The 15,351-nt window shown below is 33.8% G+C and overlaps 2 protein-coding genes across 5 annotated transcripts; one reads left to right on the top strand and one right to left on the bottom strand.

Annotated features, from left to right (window-relative positions):
* Window positions 1-1,248: 1,248 nt before the first annotated feature.
* On the top strand, window positions 1,249-15,192 carry LOC116346527 (myosin heavy chain 95F). Of its 4 annotated transcripts, none has more exons than XM_031776619.1 (22): window positions 1,249-1,315; window positions 5,570-5,739; window positions 9,226-9,252; window positions 9,331-9,404; window positions 9,484-9,613; window positions 9,702-9,943; window positions 10,051-10,233; window positions 10,344-10,750; window positions 10,843-11,000; window positions 11,069-11,233; window positions 11,311-11,534; window positions 11,607-11,807; window positions 11,877-12,309; window positions 12,383-12,723; window positions 12,802-12,923; window positions 12,994-13,084; window positions 13,146-13,285; window positions 13,616-13,663; window positions 14,084-14,204; window positions 14,275-14,533; window positions 14,610-14,705; window positions 14,777-15,192. In XM_031776619.1, exons 1-22 carry the CDS (start codon window positions 1,296-1,298, stop codon window positions 14,926-14,928), a joined length of 3,804 nt encoding a protein of 1,267 aa, XP_031632479.1. In that variant the 5' UTR covers window positions 1,249-1,295; the 3' UTR covers window positions 14,929-15,192. The 4 variants fall into 4 exon arrangements, with proteins under 4 accessions (XP_031632479.1, XP_031632480.1, XP_031632481.1 ...); XM_031776620.1 differs by lacking the exon at window positions 1,249-1,315 and adding an exon at window positions 3,222-3,499; XM_031776621.1 differs by lacking the exon at window positions 1,249-1,315 and adding an exon at window positions 5,245-5,394.
* Window positions 5,385-7,997, bottom strand: LOC116346548. The gene is made up of 5 exons (XM_031776676.1): window positions 6,702-7,997; window positions 6,228-6,617; window positions 6,082-6,146; window positions 5,852-5,968; window positions 5,385-5,748 (listed from the first exon to the last, which is right to left on the bottom strand). Exons 1-4 carry the CDS (start codon window positions 7,243-7,245, stop codon window positions 5,903-5,905), a joined length of 1,065 nt encoding a protein of 354 aa, XP_031632536.1. The 5' UTR covers window positions 7,246-7,997; the 3' UTR covers window positions 5,385-5,748; window positions 5,852-5,902.
* Window positions 15,193-15,351: the final 159 nt, after the last annotated feature.

The following is a 15,351-nucleotide window of genomic DNA, read 5'->3' as shown; positions in this document are numbered from 1 at the left end:
GAGACTGAAAGAATTTATTTTTAGTGAATAAATTGTAAAATGTCAACGTAATAAATGAACAATTTTATTGGAAACTATGCATATAATCAACTTTCCATTGACACGAAAATTACCACCGAAATGGGTGTACCACCGAAAATTTCATCGAATTTTGATCTATTCGTACTGGAGGGATCCTGATTATCATTGCTTACTTGACTCATTTTAACAACAAAAAACCCAACAATAAAGCAGACTAGCACTTCCACTTGAACACCAAAATGCGATTGAAGTGTTTTTTCCATTTGAAACACCCAGAAAAAGAAATGTAAATTAGTTAAAGTGTCTACCTGTGTTAAGCCAAAATCGTTTTTCGGTAGAATTGTATGCATGCCTTGGAGACGACAATTTTCCATAAAACAATAGAAAAACATCACAGTCTGCCTTTCTTCGCCCAGAAAAATTAATCCATAAAAAAAAATCCATTAATTGTTGCTTATTTCTCATATGAATTGCGTCTTTTTCCCTTCTTCAAAATTTATCACGGGCAGACCCCCAAATGACCCAATACATAACATACATATGCACATACTTATAATTGTGCTTACGGTTGTTAACTGCATAAAGTTACATTCCTTTAAATGGAATTCAGTCAAGTACCGAAACAAGCACTGAATGGCATCAATTCTTTTTATTCAATCATAAGTAGGATAGGCTGAGCGTTCATCAAATTTGACCTGAAGATATTTACAAATTTTGAATTTATTTTTTGAACGTTATGGGCAATACATTTTAAGTTGTAGAAAAATGGAATGAAATTGAAAAAACAGGTTAAAAAAAATTGTGGCCGAATATAATAAATCTTGCAGGAAAAATTCACATTTTTGGATATTTTTGACCATTATGCTCAAATGTCATTCAACAGAATCGATCAAATTAAAAAAAATAAAAAATTAAACCAATCTGGCAGAACGGTTGATGCAAATGAATTGGCCTCGTGACTGGTTAAGATCAGTTATCAAGCCTGAGACCCAGACGTAATATTAAAAAGTAGCACAGTGTTACATAGATTAAATCCAGTGGGCAGATATCAATTACATCTGTTTTGCTTATTAATAATATCCCACTATAATGGATAAATTGAAAATATTTGAAATCATTTCAATTCTGCGAATTATTGCAGGTTACTTCTCTGTATGTGTGCGTGGCCTGTATTTGTATGTATTTGCACCGCATAGCAAAGCGAACACATACACAGTTTGTGTGACAGTTCGTGTGACACTTTGCAGTAGAGTAGACTGTCGACGTTTGCATGGATGTCATATTCAATAGCAAGGTAATATTCGGTTAAAAATAAAAATACAAGTAGATTTATTGTTGCAATGGGTTATTTAAATTCAATGTGTTTTATCGATATATTTGTTATGTTGGTGTAAAAAAGCTTTTTTGGTTTGGTTATCGAAAATAAAGATGGAAATGGAGGTTGATGGTATTGTCAAATCACTTGTTGAAATCGATTCAAATTAACCCCAATCACAATGAATCGTGACTGCGCCCAGAATACGGTCATTCAGATGTTTTTTTTTTTTTTCATTCAGCAAATAATTGAACGCTCAAGTGTAAGAATGGTCGATTCATCTTGTGCCTATGAATTTTGCATGGTGTGAATGCATTTCGCAAATGCATATTAACAAACAAAATGCATATAAATGTGTATATAATATTAAAACTTTGTAAAAAAGCAGCAATTTCGTTGCAAAAGTATGGGACATTTTTATTCACTGTGAACATAAGAAATTTGCAAAATACACCTCTTTGTTTAAGACAATTTCGCAAAAATCCCACAGCCTACGCCACAAAGGCTAGAGTGAAGTTGTTTTTATTTTCATTTTCCTCTTCAACCGAACCCAAATATGGAAAACAACATGCCAATCAACAACGATTTTGAACTAAAATACTGAATTTGAGCTGCCGATGACAAATATAGATGGTAAAATGGTTTTAAGTTCGTACAAGATGTTCCGTTGGCATATATAAGCAGTAACTTTATTCAAATTCACCAATTAGTTCTGTTCTGTTGGCCAAATTCGAATACATGCATGCACAGATGTAAGATATGGCATAGAGAGTTATAAATCACGAAAAGATTTGAATGATATGCATGGTGATGTGCTGAGATCATTATTCCAACAGCGTTTTCTTTAACGACTGAGTCATACCTCTTTCTTTTCTTCATTTCTTTTCCTTTTGCTTCTTTTTGTCTTTTTTCCTTTGAGAACAAGTCTTATGCAAGTTTTGTCTTATGCGAAGGGGCAGCAGCTTTAACCGGGGTTTAAGCTAAAATCGTTTGCAAATCAACAATTCTAATCACAAATCATTCATTTGATTTTATATTTTTGAAATAAAAATGTTTAAATCATTTAATTCCATGTGTCCAAACGAGTTAATTTATATGATTTTGTAGTTTGTATTAAAAGAATACAGTTGAAAATCAAGAAAAAAAAAATTGGTGTTAACAAACATTGGGAGTGTTATCCGAAAATACAGGCAAGGAGCTCATGGTAAAATGAAAATGAATGACTGCAATCGCGCATTATAATATGAATGGAATAAAAAAAAAGTCACTCTGAATGCTCAAACCAAAAATGGTATCAGCAGAAGTGTGCCTAAGCTGAGCCATTTTTTTAGAGAAATCTGTGAATTTTTGGTTCATAAGAAAATCATGATGATCGTTTGTTTTCATTTTAGTTTTGTGTGTGACATGAAAACCCTATTCATTCATTTCGATTCACAGTTAAGAGAACAGTTACATTCAATTTTATCTTTGGTAAAAACTTGTTGTCGTCAACATTGACGAGTAACAATTACAGATTTTCAGTTGAAATTTCCATGTGAAAATCCGTCTTTATTTTGTATGCCGGTATACAAAAAGTAAAACATAGATAAAAATCTGTAAATCCAGCAACAACAATAAAATAAATAAAAAAGAACGTACGGCGTCGTATAGTTGTGTGTAATGTTATACAGTAATAGGTAATGTGAATGGTAATAAAGGCGCGCGCGAGCGGAAGAGATACTGTTAGAAAGAGAGAGATATGGGAGGGGAGAGTGAAAGAGAGAAAAGTGTGAGTGTAGCAACGACAAACAACAACACCGAGTTTGTAGTCAAGCTGTTTTGTGCAACAGTGTGAGTGTGAGTGCACAGAGAACGATGGAGCGCTGCCGCTGACGAACAAACCATTAAGTAGTTTAGTCTCTAAAAACACACGGAATAGAGAGAATGAAAATATAAACATTGTGACTTTTTATTAGATAGTTAATGAGCTCCAAAACAGATACTGTTAAAAATAATAATACTTATTTGGTTTCGTTTTGGTTTATAATACGTATGTGCGTGTGTTTATGTTTGTGGACACATTGAAAAAAATGAAAATGATCACACAAATGTTACAAGTTCTTTGAGTGTTAAATATGACCTTTTGGTGTATAGCCGTTTTGCTTTAGACGCTCTATAATATAGGTATAGTGCAAAAATTATAATCTTAAAAACACGACATATTCGTTTTTATTATTATTATTTTTTTCTAACAATTGCTGTTGTTGTTACAATTGCACGCGAATGAAAGAAATTAACAAAAAAAATATGAAGTGTGAAGCAACAAAATGGGAAAGAAGGTCAACAAATAATTGGATCTCTCTTCATGTGCCATTGTGCGAAATATAGGTCGTTGAATTTACACAAAATCAATATCCGACGTTTTTTTTTATTTTTCTGTCTGTTTCACAGTTTTAATAACCATACAAGTGAAGATTATAAAGCAATAATTTATGTGAACGAAAAAAAATGTGTTCTTATTGTATCTTCTGAAATGTTGATTAACCGTCTTCTGTACTTGCCATTTACAAATGGATTTGTTGTTAGAAAGTTTTATTTTAAAAGTCGAAGAAGAAGAAAAAAAAGAACAAAACCATGGACTCTCCTCTTCTATGAAACACATTGATACAGTGTGAATGTGTAAGAAAATAAGATATATTTTATTTGTTCCACTCTTTCGGTTTGCAACTTCCGCATATAATAGATGAACGAACGTGAGTGAACAAACAGAGCAGAACACACACGTCTATAAAATTCAAGTGCATCTCATTTATGGAAAAAACTAAGTTTCAGATATACATGTACATATGCTGAGAATGAGTGTGTTACTTTACCAATTCTTGACCAACTGAATTTGTGTTCATTTCAAAATGATAAAAGTGTCAATATGACGGTCTTTGTTTGTCGGTCATTCCGGCCGTATTCTGGGTTGACATTCAAATTTTAACATTTTAGTTGAACCTAGAATCAACGAATTGTTTTTATTCTCAACCATACAACACATGAATAACATTTTCCTTTTGTCATGATGTTCTGAATCGATTCAAAGAATTGATGCAGATGTTTCGATTTTTGCTACAAGAATCGCGCAGCTGAAGTAAATAGAGAGAGAGAGAGAGAGAAGAAGAAGAAAAGAACGAAAAGAAATCACATGGCGTAAACAATCTCCTGCGTTGATGTTGATTTTACACTTGACGTACTTCAAATGCGAAACAAACAACCCTACACAAAATTAATCCAATTTCAATTTGTAATGCTAAAAGCCTCAAAGACTGAAATTTTTCTGCATCGAATTAAGTTATTTTCATTGTAAACACACACAAACACACACAAACACACACACAATGAATGCAAAAATTACTATGATTAGTGTAAAAAAATATATCTAAAAGATCACTAGCATAAGCACGAAACAGCATCAAAAAAACTACGTCGTTGCAATCTATACGTATAATACATACAGTCTAATCATTATTGCTGAAAATTGAAAGCCCGTAAAAATTTATCATTTCTGCCTAACACCTCATTCAGAAAGGCGGTGCATATATAATAACAGCGCGATATATATTTTTTTTTTATGTGTACACATTGTTGGGTTCGGTTGTGTGTGCTTACTTACTTTCAGCCATTTGTAAATACGTAGTCATCACATGTGTGTGTGGTATCAATTCGATGATCGTATAAATTCTTTTCGAAATTATCCAGATTATTATGAGCCGTCACACAATTTCAACAATGATGAAACAGTAAAAAAAAAGATAGGAACGTCTCAATGATAAGATTTCTTTTTGCTGCTTAGAAAGATGACACCGATATTATTATTTTTTTCTCGGAGAAAAAACGATTCATATTAGGTTGACACGATCAAATTGAATGTTATTTTATCATGTTCAATGGAGTACACATGATCACGGTTTTTTTGTAAAAGTAATTTATCTATAAAGAAAATGTTGGATGTGTAATCATTCATTCAACAAATTATTTTCGATTTTTTTTATTCAATAACAACATCATTACCATCAGATCTGCAACAAGAAAAAGTAAATGGTCAAATAATTACGTTTAAGTGAACAATAATTAGTGTATTGGTGCAGCATGATTAGAAAAAAAAGAAAATCAAAAATTAAGAAAAACTAAATAATTCATGTTGTTCGCTTGAAATGTTCCTTAATTACAATGGCTGAATAATTCATGTGTTTTTTAAAAATGTTTTAGAACCATGATTGTTGATTCGCAACTTGTGTGGGTTAGAGACTCAACTGAGGGCTACATTCAGGGCCACATCTCAGAAATTGGACCAGCTGAATTCGAAATTATCCCCGTTGACCGAAAATATCCGAAACGAATATGCTCGGTAGATGATATTTTTCCATCATGTGACAATGGTAAGTACTCTGTAAAATAGAAGGGATTAAATATTAATCATTTGGGATTTTTCATCAAAATAATCCAAAAGGATTAAATGTTAGCACTATAGAATTAAATTTGAATACTTACTAAAAGTAGCTATAATAAGACCACGATGACATCCCGCACAATACCCAGGGCTTACGGCCGAGAGTTTTGTGCTTGGTCTTGGATAGAACGCGATGTTCCTTGTATAGGTTGTTGATTCTGAAAGTATTGATTATAATAATGTGAACTTCTAGTTAAACATAGCTAGTGTGCATTTGAATATTCCATAATGAAATTTTCATTACAATTTGATAAATTATTTTTTTTTTTACCTGAATGGGTACTGTAGGTCTTTGAAATACGGGGTGTAGTTCTTCATTCATTACAGCACACCGTCCTATGTTTGAATTGTTTAACAAATAACAAATTAATTACTTATTGTTCATATTTAGAAATCGATTCAATCAAATGCACAAACCTTTGTAGAGTATATTGCGACCGGCGTTTGTATCACGATTCCATTTTATAGTACGACCAATTGTCCGTTTTTCTTCGTAGCGTCGGAATTTTGATGCCATACGTGGTCCAGGACGAGGTCGATGTTTTCGTTGTTTCGTCAAAAGATGATTACCCTTTCTCGAGTCGATGGGACCATGTGGTTTATTTCCTTCTGGCAATGGTTCGCATCCACGGCAAGTAAAGTATCGATACTTCATCTTCACACGATCACCTTTCTTCGGAAATTCCAAGTCTTTGAAACACAATGAGCACACCTTTGTTGTTCGAAATTCATCCACTTTGACCACTGCACAGTTGCGCCGTCGCTTCATTTTCTCAAATAAATCGCGTACTTTCGACCGAATATAACCTATTTTTTAAATAAAATCACAAATAGTATTTGGCAAACTCAATATAATGGTGTTATAACTTCAATCATAAATAAATAAATAACCTTTTGCTTCTGAGTCGGCAGCAATGAAATTTTCACCCACAAATACGAATGTTTCTTTGCCATCGATCAACCAGTCTGCCAAATTGTCGAGTGTCTTATTCGTATCGATGTACTGTAGAAAATCTTGAAGTGCATATTCGTACTGCGTGTATGCTTCAAACTTCTCATTGAAATGCCGTAAAAAATGATCGACATATCTATCAATGTTGTCTGAATGTGGACTTGGTTGCTCATCAAAAGATTCTCGGTGAATACGCATTTTTTCGTCAATGTTGAAAGTCAACTTTTTGCGCCATTTATTTCGCTTGCGATAGCCGATCATGTGATTATATTGACCCGATATCAATCGAACGAGTTTTTCGCGGCGATTTTCCTTGTTCGGATCATTGTAATTGGTCACACAAACACCGCCAATCACCAGCCGAAGACCTGGATCGAGACCATACACTTGTTGCGCTTTCAATAACTTTTCTTGAGTCTCCCGCATGATTTCATTTTCGTCTTTGACAACGACGAATTTTGTGCGTTCCATCCAGAATGACATAGCCACTCCATCCGTTTGAATCGAATTTCGGAATTTTATAGTGGCACGATTTTCATTTTGCGGTGTTCTTTCGATGTCAAAATACGTTCGCCAAAGCACGACCCAATCAGCGGCTTTTAATTCCTCACGTTGCTTTGGTGTTCCATCACGTCTAATGAGCCGTGGGTGTGGGCATCCGATCTCTCTCAAAATCGATTGTGTGCAACCGATTGATTTGAAATAATGTAAAAATATTAACGGCTTACCGTTGCAAATATAGAAATATTGGTACGTATTTGAACCAATTGCCTGCCGTCGTCATCGTGAAAAAATATGCTCGACCATCTCCGAAACGAATTGGATGCAATCCATTTTTTAGTATTTCAATTAGATACGGATCTGGTACGCGCTCTGATTTGTGTGTAGTGATAGTTGAATATATTTGATATTTTCTCAATTTTTGGAGCTCTCACGAAATATTTACGACACAAACGATAAATCATTCTGGACACCTTGTATCCACAGTTCATTACGGCATCTTCATCGTCGCTATCAAAATTTTGTGTCCCTCGGAAAAAATCATCGAAGAAGTTCTTATCCACAAATTTACTGAAGTAATCTTCGATTTCACCGTATCGATTGCCATCACAACGCACTTGAAAAAATTTGAAAATCAAGTAATGAACACTGAGTGCACCCATCGTGAGAAACATCGCGTCATTTCAAGCACATAATCGCTGATCAAATCACGAAATTCATCTGTTTTCATTGGTCGATTGTGTTTCAAGCCTTTTTTTGCACTTTTCTTTATCGTTTGATTTTCACAAAATTTTTTCCTCTTTACTGGCTTTGGCTTAGAAACCGATGCTGCAGGCTTCCGTTTCTTTCCAGCCATCGTGATCGAGTGATAGTATACCGAAGAGTTCTCTTATATTTAAAGTCTAAAATCTGTTGATTCAGCAATATATTATTTTTGATGAATTTATAGGTTCCCGGTATTTTAAAAACGGGCCTCTAAAAATTCATCAAAATATACAATCACCGATTCATGTGATCGAACGGGTTCACAATAAACAAACTAACAATGCATTCATTTCACTCTTGTATAAATATAATTTCACAAGTCTTCGATGCAAGTTCACCAAAAACTTTATTGAAAATCATTCGTCACCAAAGCAAGAATATTCTCAAGCATTTTACAATGTTTGTTTCGGTTGTTCACGATTCTGATGGATTTTGAAAACTCAGCAAAATGTTCGCCATGTTACGCTTCACAAAAAAAAATCGGTGAGCTCAAAAGAGTGAGGTTATGAAATGGAATATGTGCTGATATCAATGCAAACCGATCCCAACTTTTATTGAGAACCATCCGCTAATCACCCTTTCTTCACTTTGTTTCCACTAGCTATAAAATTTTTTATCAGAAATCTTATAAATAGCACAGAAGCGTTGGAAAAAAAGATTTCATTGAAAATCATCTTTTAATAAACAAACCCATCGAAATTCCAACAGAAACAAAAATAGTTTTTTCGACAACGGTGCAATCGTTTTACACAATAAACATAAGACCGTGAAAGGTTATGTTTGTAATCGAAAGACAATGACAGGCGTTTGAAGTTTCATGTAAATGTCAATACAATATGAAACAGTGTTCCACCAGAATGATTATTTATTTAATATTCAAACAATTAATACAATTTAACTGTTTTACAAAACTATTGTATTTTGCATTTAAAATGAATACAAAAAATCTTTCTAGCACCTTCTTATTTCATTTTAATCCATTTGGATTTTTTATCAAATAAATCCGAAAGGATTATATTTTAATCCCATCAAAATTACAGTGTATCTACAATATTTTGTTTGTTTTTTCCCCTTTATACCGACTATCAAGGTTATCAAAGATGTTCAAAAATAACAATCGTTAAATTTTCTGTGTATTTGTATTGATTAGAAAAAAAATAGACCATAAAAAATCTTTTCTTTGTTTTTATTTTACAGACGATAAAAAAGATCACGATGACAATTGTAAGTATTGACCAAAGCGATGAAAGTGACGGATTAAAAATTGATTTGTTGTTAATTTTAATTGTCTTTTGATTGAAGGTGAACTTTTGTTTCTGAACGAAGCAACATTTTTAGACAATTTAAAAACTCGGTATTTTAAAGATAAAATTTATGTGAGTAAATATAACTTTATATTAGATTGTTAACAGGAGTGATAATTTAACACCAAACAATTTGAATGTCATTTTATAGACGTATGTGGCGAATATTTTGATTGCCCTGAATCCGTACAAAGAAATCAAAGATTTATATTCGGAGGCATCAATCAAGCGATACAATGGAAAATCGTTGGGAGAATTACCGCCGCATGTCTTTGCAATTGGTATGTAATCCAACTACACACCCATGTATTAAAATTGTTTGAGTTATGGACTTAAATTCCATATTTTTTTTCTTTTTCGACATTAAAGCGGATAAAGCGATTCGTGATATGCGTGTGCTGAAGAAATCACAATCGATCATTGTGTCGGGTGAGTCGGGTGCTGGTAAAACGGAATCAACAAAATATTTGCTTAAATATTTATGTCATTCGTTGGCCGCTGCCGGTCCCATTGAGCAAAAAATTCTCGATGCAAATCCAATTTTAGAAGCATTTGGCAATGCCAAAACAACACGAAACAACAATAGTTCACGATTTGGAAAATTCATTGAGGTGATTGCTATAATCAGATTATATTGTTTTACATAAGATGCGATCATGCTTATTTAATTTTACATAAGAACATATCATTACCGTTGAACAATTGCTATGCATTACAGGTTCATTACGATTCAAAATGTCAAGTTGTTGGCGGATATATATCGCATTATTTGCTGGAGAAAAGTCGTATCTGTACTCAAAGCCAAGAAGAACGAAACTATCATGTATTTTATATGCTATGCGCTGGCGCTCCGCAACACATTAAAGAAAAACTGTGTCTAGGCAAACCCGATGATTACAGAGTACGTTACACACAAATTGTCACATATCATTCCGGTTTATGCCAACGAAAATGATGTTGAATTCAATTTTGAATGTTTTTTTTTCACATTTTAAATTCGTTTAAACACAGTATTTATCCGGATGTACACAATACTTTGCAACCGCATCAACCGATCGAAAAATATCAGCTGCAAGCAAATCAAAATCGCATCTGGCCAATGGACCAATTAAAGATCCAATTTTGGATGATTTTAATGATTTTCAAAAATTGGACGAAGCACTGTCACGGCTTGGTCTGAATGAGATGACGAGACTTGAAATATATGCGCTCGTTGCCAGTGTTTTACACTTGGGCAACATCACATTTGAAGAGAATCCAGAAGATGTTCGGGGTGGTTGTCAAGTTTCAAAATCATCCGAACATACACTATCGATTACATCTAAATTGCTTGGCGTTGATTCATTCGAGCTACGGCAAGCGTTGGTGTCACGTGTCATGCAAAGCAAAGGCGGCGGCATCAAAGGAACCGTCATTATGTAAGTGTGGCATTGAATTTTCTTTGTCCAACAAGTTAAACTAACTACTTGACAACAAATTACAGTTTTTAACCGATTTCCTTCACTTTCAGGGTTCCACTGAAAATCTATGAAGCCAACAATGCAAGAGATGCATTGGCAAAGGCGTTATACAATCGTTTATTTGATCGCATTGTTGCTAACATTAATCAAAATATTCCATTTAGTTCTTCCACATACTACATTGGTGTTCTCGACATTGCCGGTTTCGGTAAGACTTCAAAGCTTCTTTAATAACGAAGAATTTTCGTACTATATTGATTTTTTGTTTGTTTGTAGAATACTTTACGGTTAATTCATTTGAACAATTCTGCATCAATTACTGTAATGAAAAATTACAGAAATTTTTCAACGACAACATTTTGAAGCACGAACAAGAGCTGTATCGACGTGAAGGATTGAATGTACCAGAAATTCAATTCACTGACAACCAAGATATTATTGGTAGGTGTCATCGCAGTTATCCGCTGCAACTGAAAAGGTTCAAAGCTAATGCATTCGATTTTTAATAATCCGAACAGAATTGATCGAATCAAAATCGAAAGGAATTTTTATATTACTTGACGAAGAATCAAAACTACCCAAACCATCATTCAATCATTTTACATTGGAAGTACATAAATCGTGGAAAGGTCACTTCCGTTTGTCTCTACCAAGAGCATCGAAACTCAAAGCACACAGAACATTACGCGATGAAGAAGGTTTTCTGGTGAGACATTTCGCTGGCGCTGTTTGTTACACTACGGTAAGGGCAATGTTATTTATTCATCTAAAATCGAAAATATTTTCAAAAAAAATCTCTTCTCTTATTGTGCAGAACCAATTTATCGAGAAGAATAATGACGCACTTCATGCTTCGCTGGAGGCTTTGGTCCAGGAGTCTGCCAATCCATTGATAAAAATGTTGTTTTCTGGAAAAAACAGCAATGCATCGTCGAGGGGAAAATTAAATTTCATCTCGGTTGGTTCGAAATTCAATGCGCAACTTGGTGAATTGATGGAAAAACTAGAGAAAAATGTAATTATAAAAACATAAACCAAAAAAAAGAACGCCCTTTTAAAGAAATGATTGCTTTATTCTCCACAGGGTACAAATTTTATTCGATGTATCAAGCCAAATAGTCGCATGGCGGATCGAGAATTCGAAGGTAGTTTGGCATTGACTCAGCTCAATTGTTCGGGCACAACGTCGGTGCTTGAGCTCATGGAATACGGTTATCCATCTCGTGTTCCATTCGCCGAACTGTACAATATGTACAAAAAGTTTTTGCCACCCGAACTTGTTAAATTAGAACCGAAAGTATTTTGCGAGGCAATGTTACATTCGCTTAAATTGAATCATAAAGATTTTAAATTTGGCATCACAAAAGTCTTCTTTCGACCGGGCAAATTCGTTGAATTCGATCGCATCATGAAATCAGATCCAGAGAATTTGAAGGCGATTGTTATCAATGTTAAAAAATGGTTGGTACGTTCGAGATGGATTAAATCAGCATTCTGTGCAATTTGCGTCATTAAATGTAAGCCAATTGATACAAAATTTTGTTTTTCACTGTGCAATAAAATTAATTCAATTTTTTTTCGTTTTTTCAGTGAAAAATCGCATAAAATATCGCAACAAGTGTGTGTTATACATTCAAAAGATCGTACGTGGTTTTCTTGCTCGCAAACAACATCAGCCACGATATCGTGGTATTATTAAAATTAAGTCGCTCAAAGAGAAATTACGACGATCCACCGATATTGTAAACCAGGTGAAGGGCAGCAAAGATAAAATTCTAAAGCAGGCAAATGAAGTCGAGCAGTTGATTGATGGCTACGTTAAGAGCATCCGAAACGATGGCCGCATCAGTCCAAAAACAATCGATAGAATGTATGAGGATATCATCACCAAGATTGATAACTATAACAATTTGTTACAATCAGAGCTGAAGGTTTGTCAATATTTTCAATTTTATATCAAGAGACATCCGACATTTATTTGAAAAAAAATCAAAATTTTATCACATCAGATGCAACGTCAAGCTGAAGAACAAGACAGATTGCGAAAGATTCAAGAGGCCCTCGAGCTTGAACGTAAACAAAAGCAGGAAGAGGATCGAAGAATACGCGAAGACGAAGAAAATCGGCGAAAGTAAGAAATTGCGAAAAATTGATCGATTGGCTTTGAAACGAATTCTAATGTATGTTTGAAAATATTATAGAAAAGTTGAAATTGAATCAAAACGCAAAATGGAAGAACTGGAACGCAAACGTCAAGAAGACGAAGATCTTCGAGCTGCGGTCGCACTGCAGGTACTTGACAAGTTTTAATTCTAAAAAGAAACAAATTAATCGAAATCGTAATTGATCGCAGGCTCAGTTGGAAAAAGAAGCCCAAGAGGACAATGAATATCGTCAGCAATTGGAGCAAGAGCGTCGTGATCATGAGCTTGCATTGCGTTTGGCTCAAGAGACCAACAGTCAAGTTGAAGATAGTCCGTTACTAATGCGAAAGTAAGTACCAACATATCAATTACCATAGACTTAAGCAATGGATTGATGGGGAGCAAATTAAACACTCAGTATAAGATCACATGGTGCACTCTTTTTCAAATAGAAATAATTGCTGCAAAATTGAGCATTTAAGAGAAAATTAGTTTGGTAATGTTACGAATGCACGTACCTCCTTCAAATTGAAGGCGTCTATATCAATTTTGTTTTCTCTCTCGACAAATTGAGATATTGTATAAATTACTGAAAATGGGAAGATGGCGATCTTATATCTTATTTATAGTGTATATTGTAAAAAGCTGTATTTTACTTTCTATATATTAATTCACGCAGTGATAGGAGTGATGTGACCTCGCTGAACAATTCAAATCGACTTATCAGGTACATATTGAACGCACACACCAATTAATTAGCCTGTAAATGTTGGAAATGTTTGCATAAGCACACTGACACACACACACACACACACTTCATGTATACACGTAGTTCAAATAGATAAATCAACAAAAAAAAATCGTAGAAAAAATATGGAGAAAGAAAATACAAAAGAAATGCGATTTGGAAATTCGATGCACGCAAAAGGTTACACACAAATGAATATCATTACTTCGTCACACTGTGATTTTCAAAATATAATTACAACAACAATCTATATGCACATCTCTTGTATGTATCTAATTTTTCATGCGAAATGTTTGCGTGCACTGGATTCCTAATGCGCCAATGCTAATTATATAGAGTTCAAGCTCGATTCAAGACGGCTCGACTAATTCTTTTTTTTGAATATTTTGTGGTATATAGATCAGAGAATGTTCGAGCTCAACAGCAAATAAACGGTCGACAAACGCATGATTTATCAAAATGGAAATATTCAGAGCTTCGCGATGCAATCAATACGTCATGTGATATTGAATTACTTGAGGTAAATTCTCGGTAAAAATTTAATGTTAAAATTCGAAATTAATTATTTAAAAAATTTATTCGAAAAAAAGGCATGTCGTCACGAATTTCATCGCCGCTTAAAGGTGTACCATGCGTGGAAGGCCAAGAATCGAAAACGTACCACAATGGATGAGAATGAACGGGCACCGCGAAGCGTAATGGAAGCGGCCGCTCGATCACCAATGCGTGTTCAACCGAAGCAGGAAATTATTTTTTCCACACATCGCTATTTTCGCATACCATTCTTGCGGGCGAATTCGAATCAACATGAAAATGATTCAAATCAAAATGGTTTGAATTCCGATTCCAGTAAGTAATAATCATGATAATTTTTAAATTATTTCGAATTTATTGGTAATTATTTTTGAATTTTTAAATTGAATAGATAAACGAGGGTTGTGGTATGCTCATTTCGATGGGCAATATGTTGCCAGACAAATGGAATTGCATGAAGACAAACCACCGATTTTGCTTGTTGCAGGTATAAATCACAACAGCGTACTAAATTTCTTCAAAAAAAATCGAAGTTCTAATTGCGTTGTAACATTTCAGGTGTGGATGATATGCAAATGTGTGAATTGAGTCTGGAAGAGACTGGATTGACAAGAAAACGCGGCGCTGAAATACTTGAGCATGAATTCAACAAGGAGTGGGAGCGTAACGGTGGTGGCAAACCACAAATTCGGAATCAGCACACTAATTGAATAAATCCAATTCATTGTCTAAGCCTTATTCTTCTTCGCCTTAATTTGCTGGATTTATTTTTTCACTATTAATATTATAATACACGTTTGTGATTGATATAAAAAAACACTGAATTTATTGATTTAATTTTCAAAGTAATGAATTTTTCATTTTGTTTTGTCGTTTGTACACGTACATTTTAGTGAAATGATATAGATAAAAACCCAGCAATTTGGTTTTAAATTAAATTTATTTCAAAACAAAAGGAAACAAAAGAAAAAAAGATCTTATTTGTGACATTTTCATATTCACATTTATAAACATATTTTATTTTTACTTGATTTCAAAAATATATTTTACAATTCCAACAAATAATAATTATAATTAATATATAATATATATTAAACACAATGAGAATATTGATTATATTTATTTAAAAACAA

Source organism: Contarinia nasturtii, unplaced genomic scaffold, assembly GCF_009176525.2.
Source record: "Contarinia nasturtii isolate CC-2019 unplaced genomic scaffold, AAFC_CNas_1.1 Cnas_scaffold_1565, whole genome shotgun sequence".
In the NCBI taxonomy this organism is placed as follows: domain Eukaryota; kingdom Metazoa; phylum Arthropoda; class Insecta; order Diptera; family Cecidomyiidae; genus Contarinia; species Contarinia nasturtii.
This window is presented reverse-complemented; position numbering and strand designations above follow the sequence as displayed.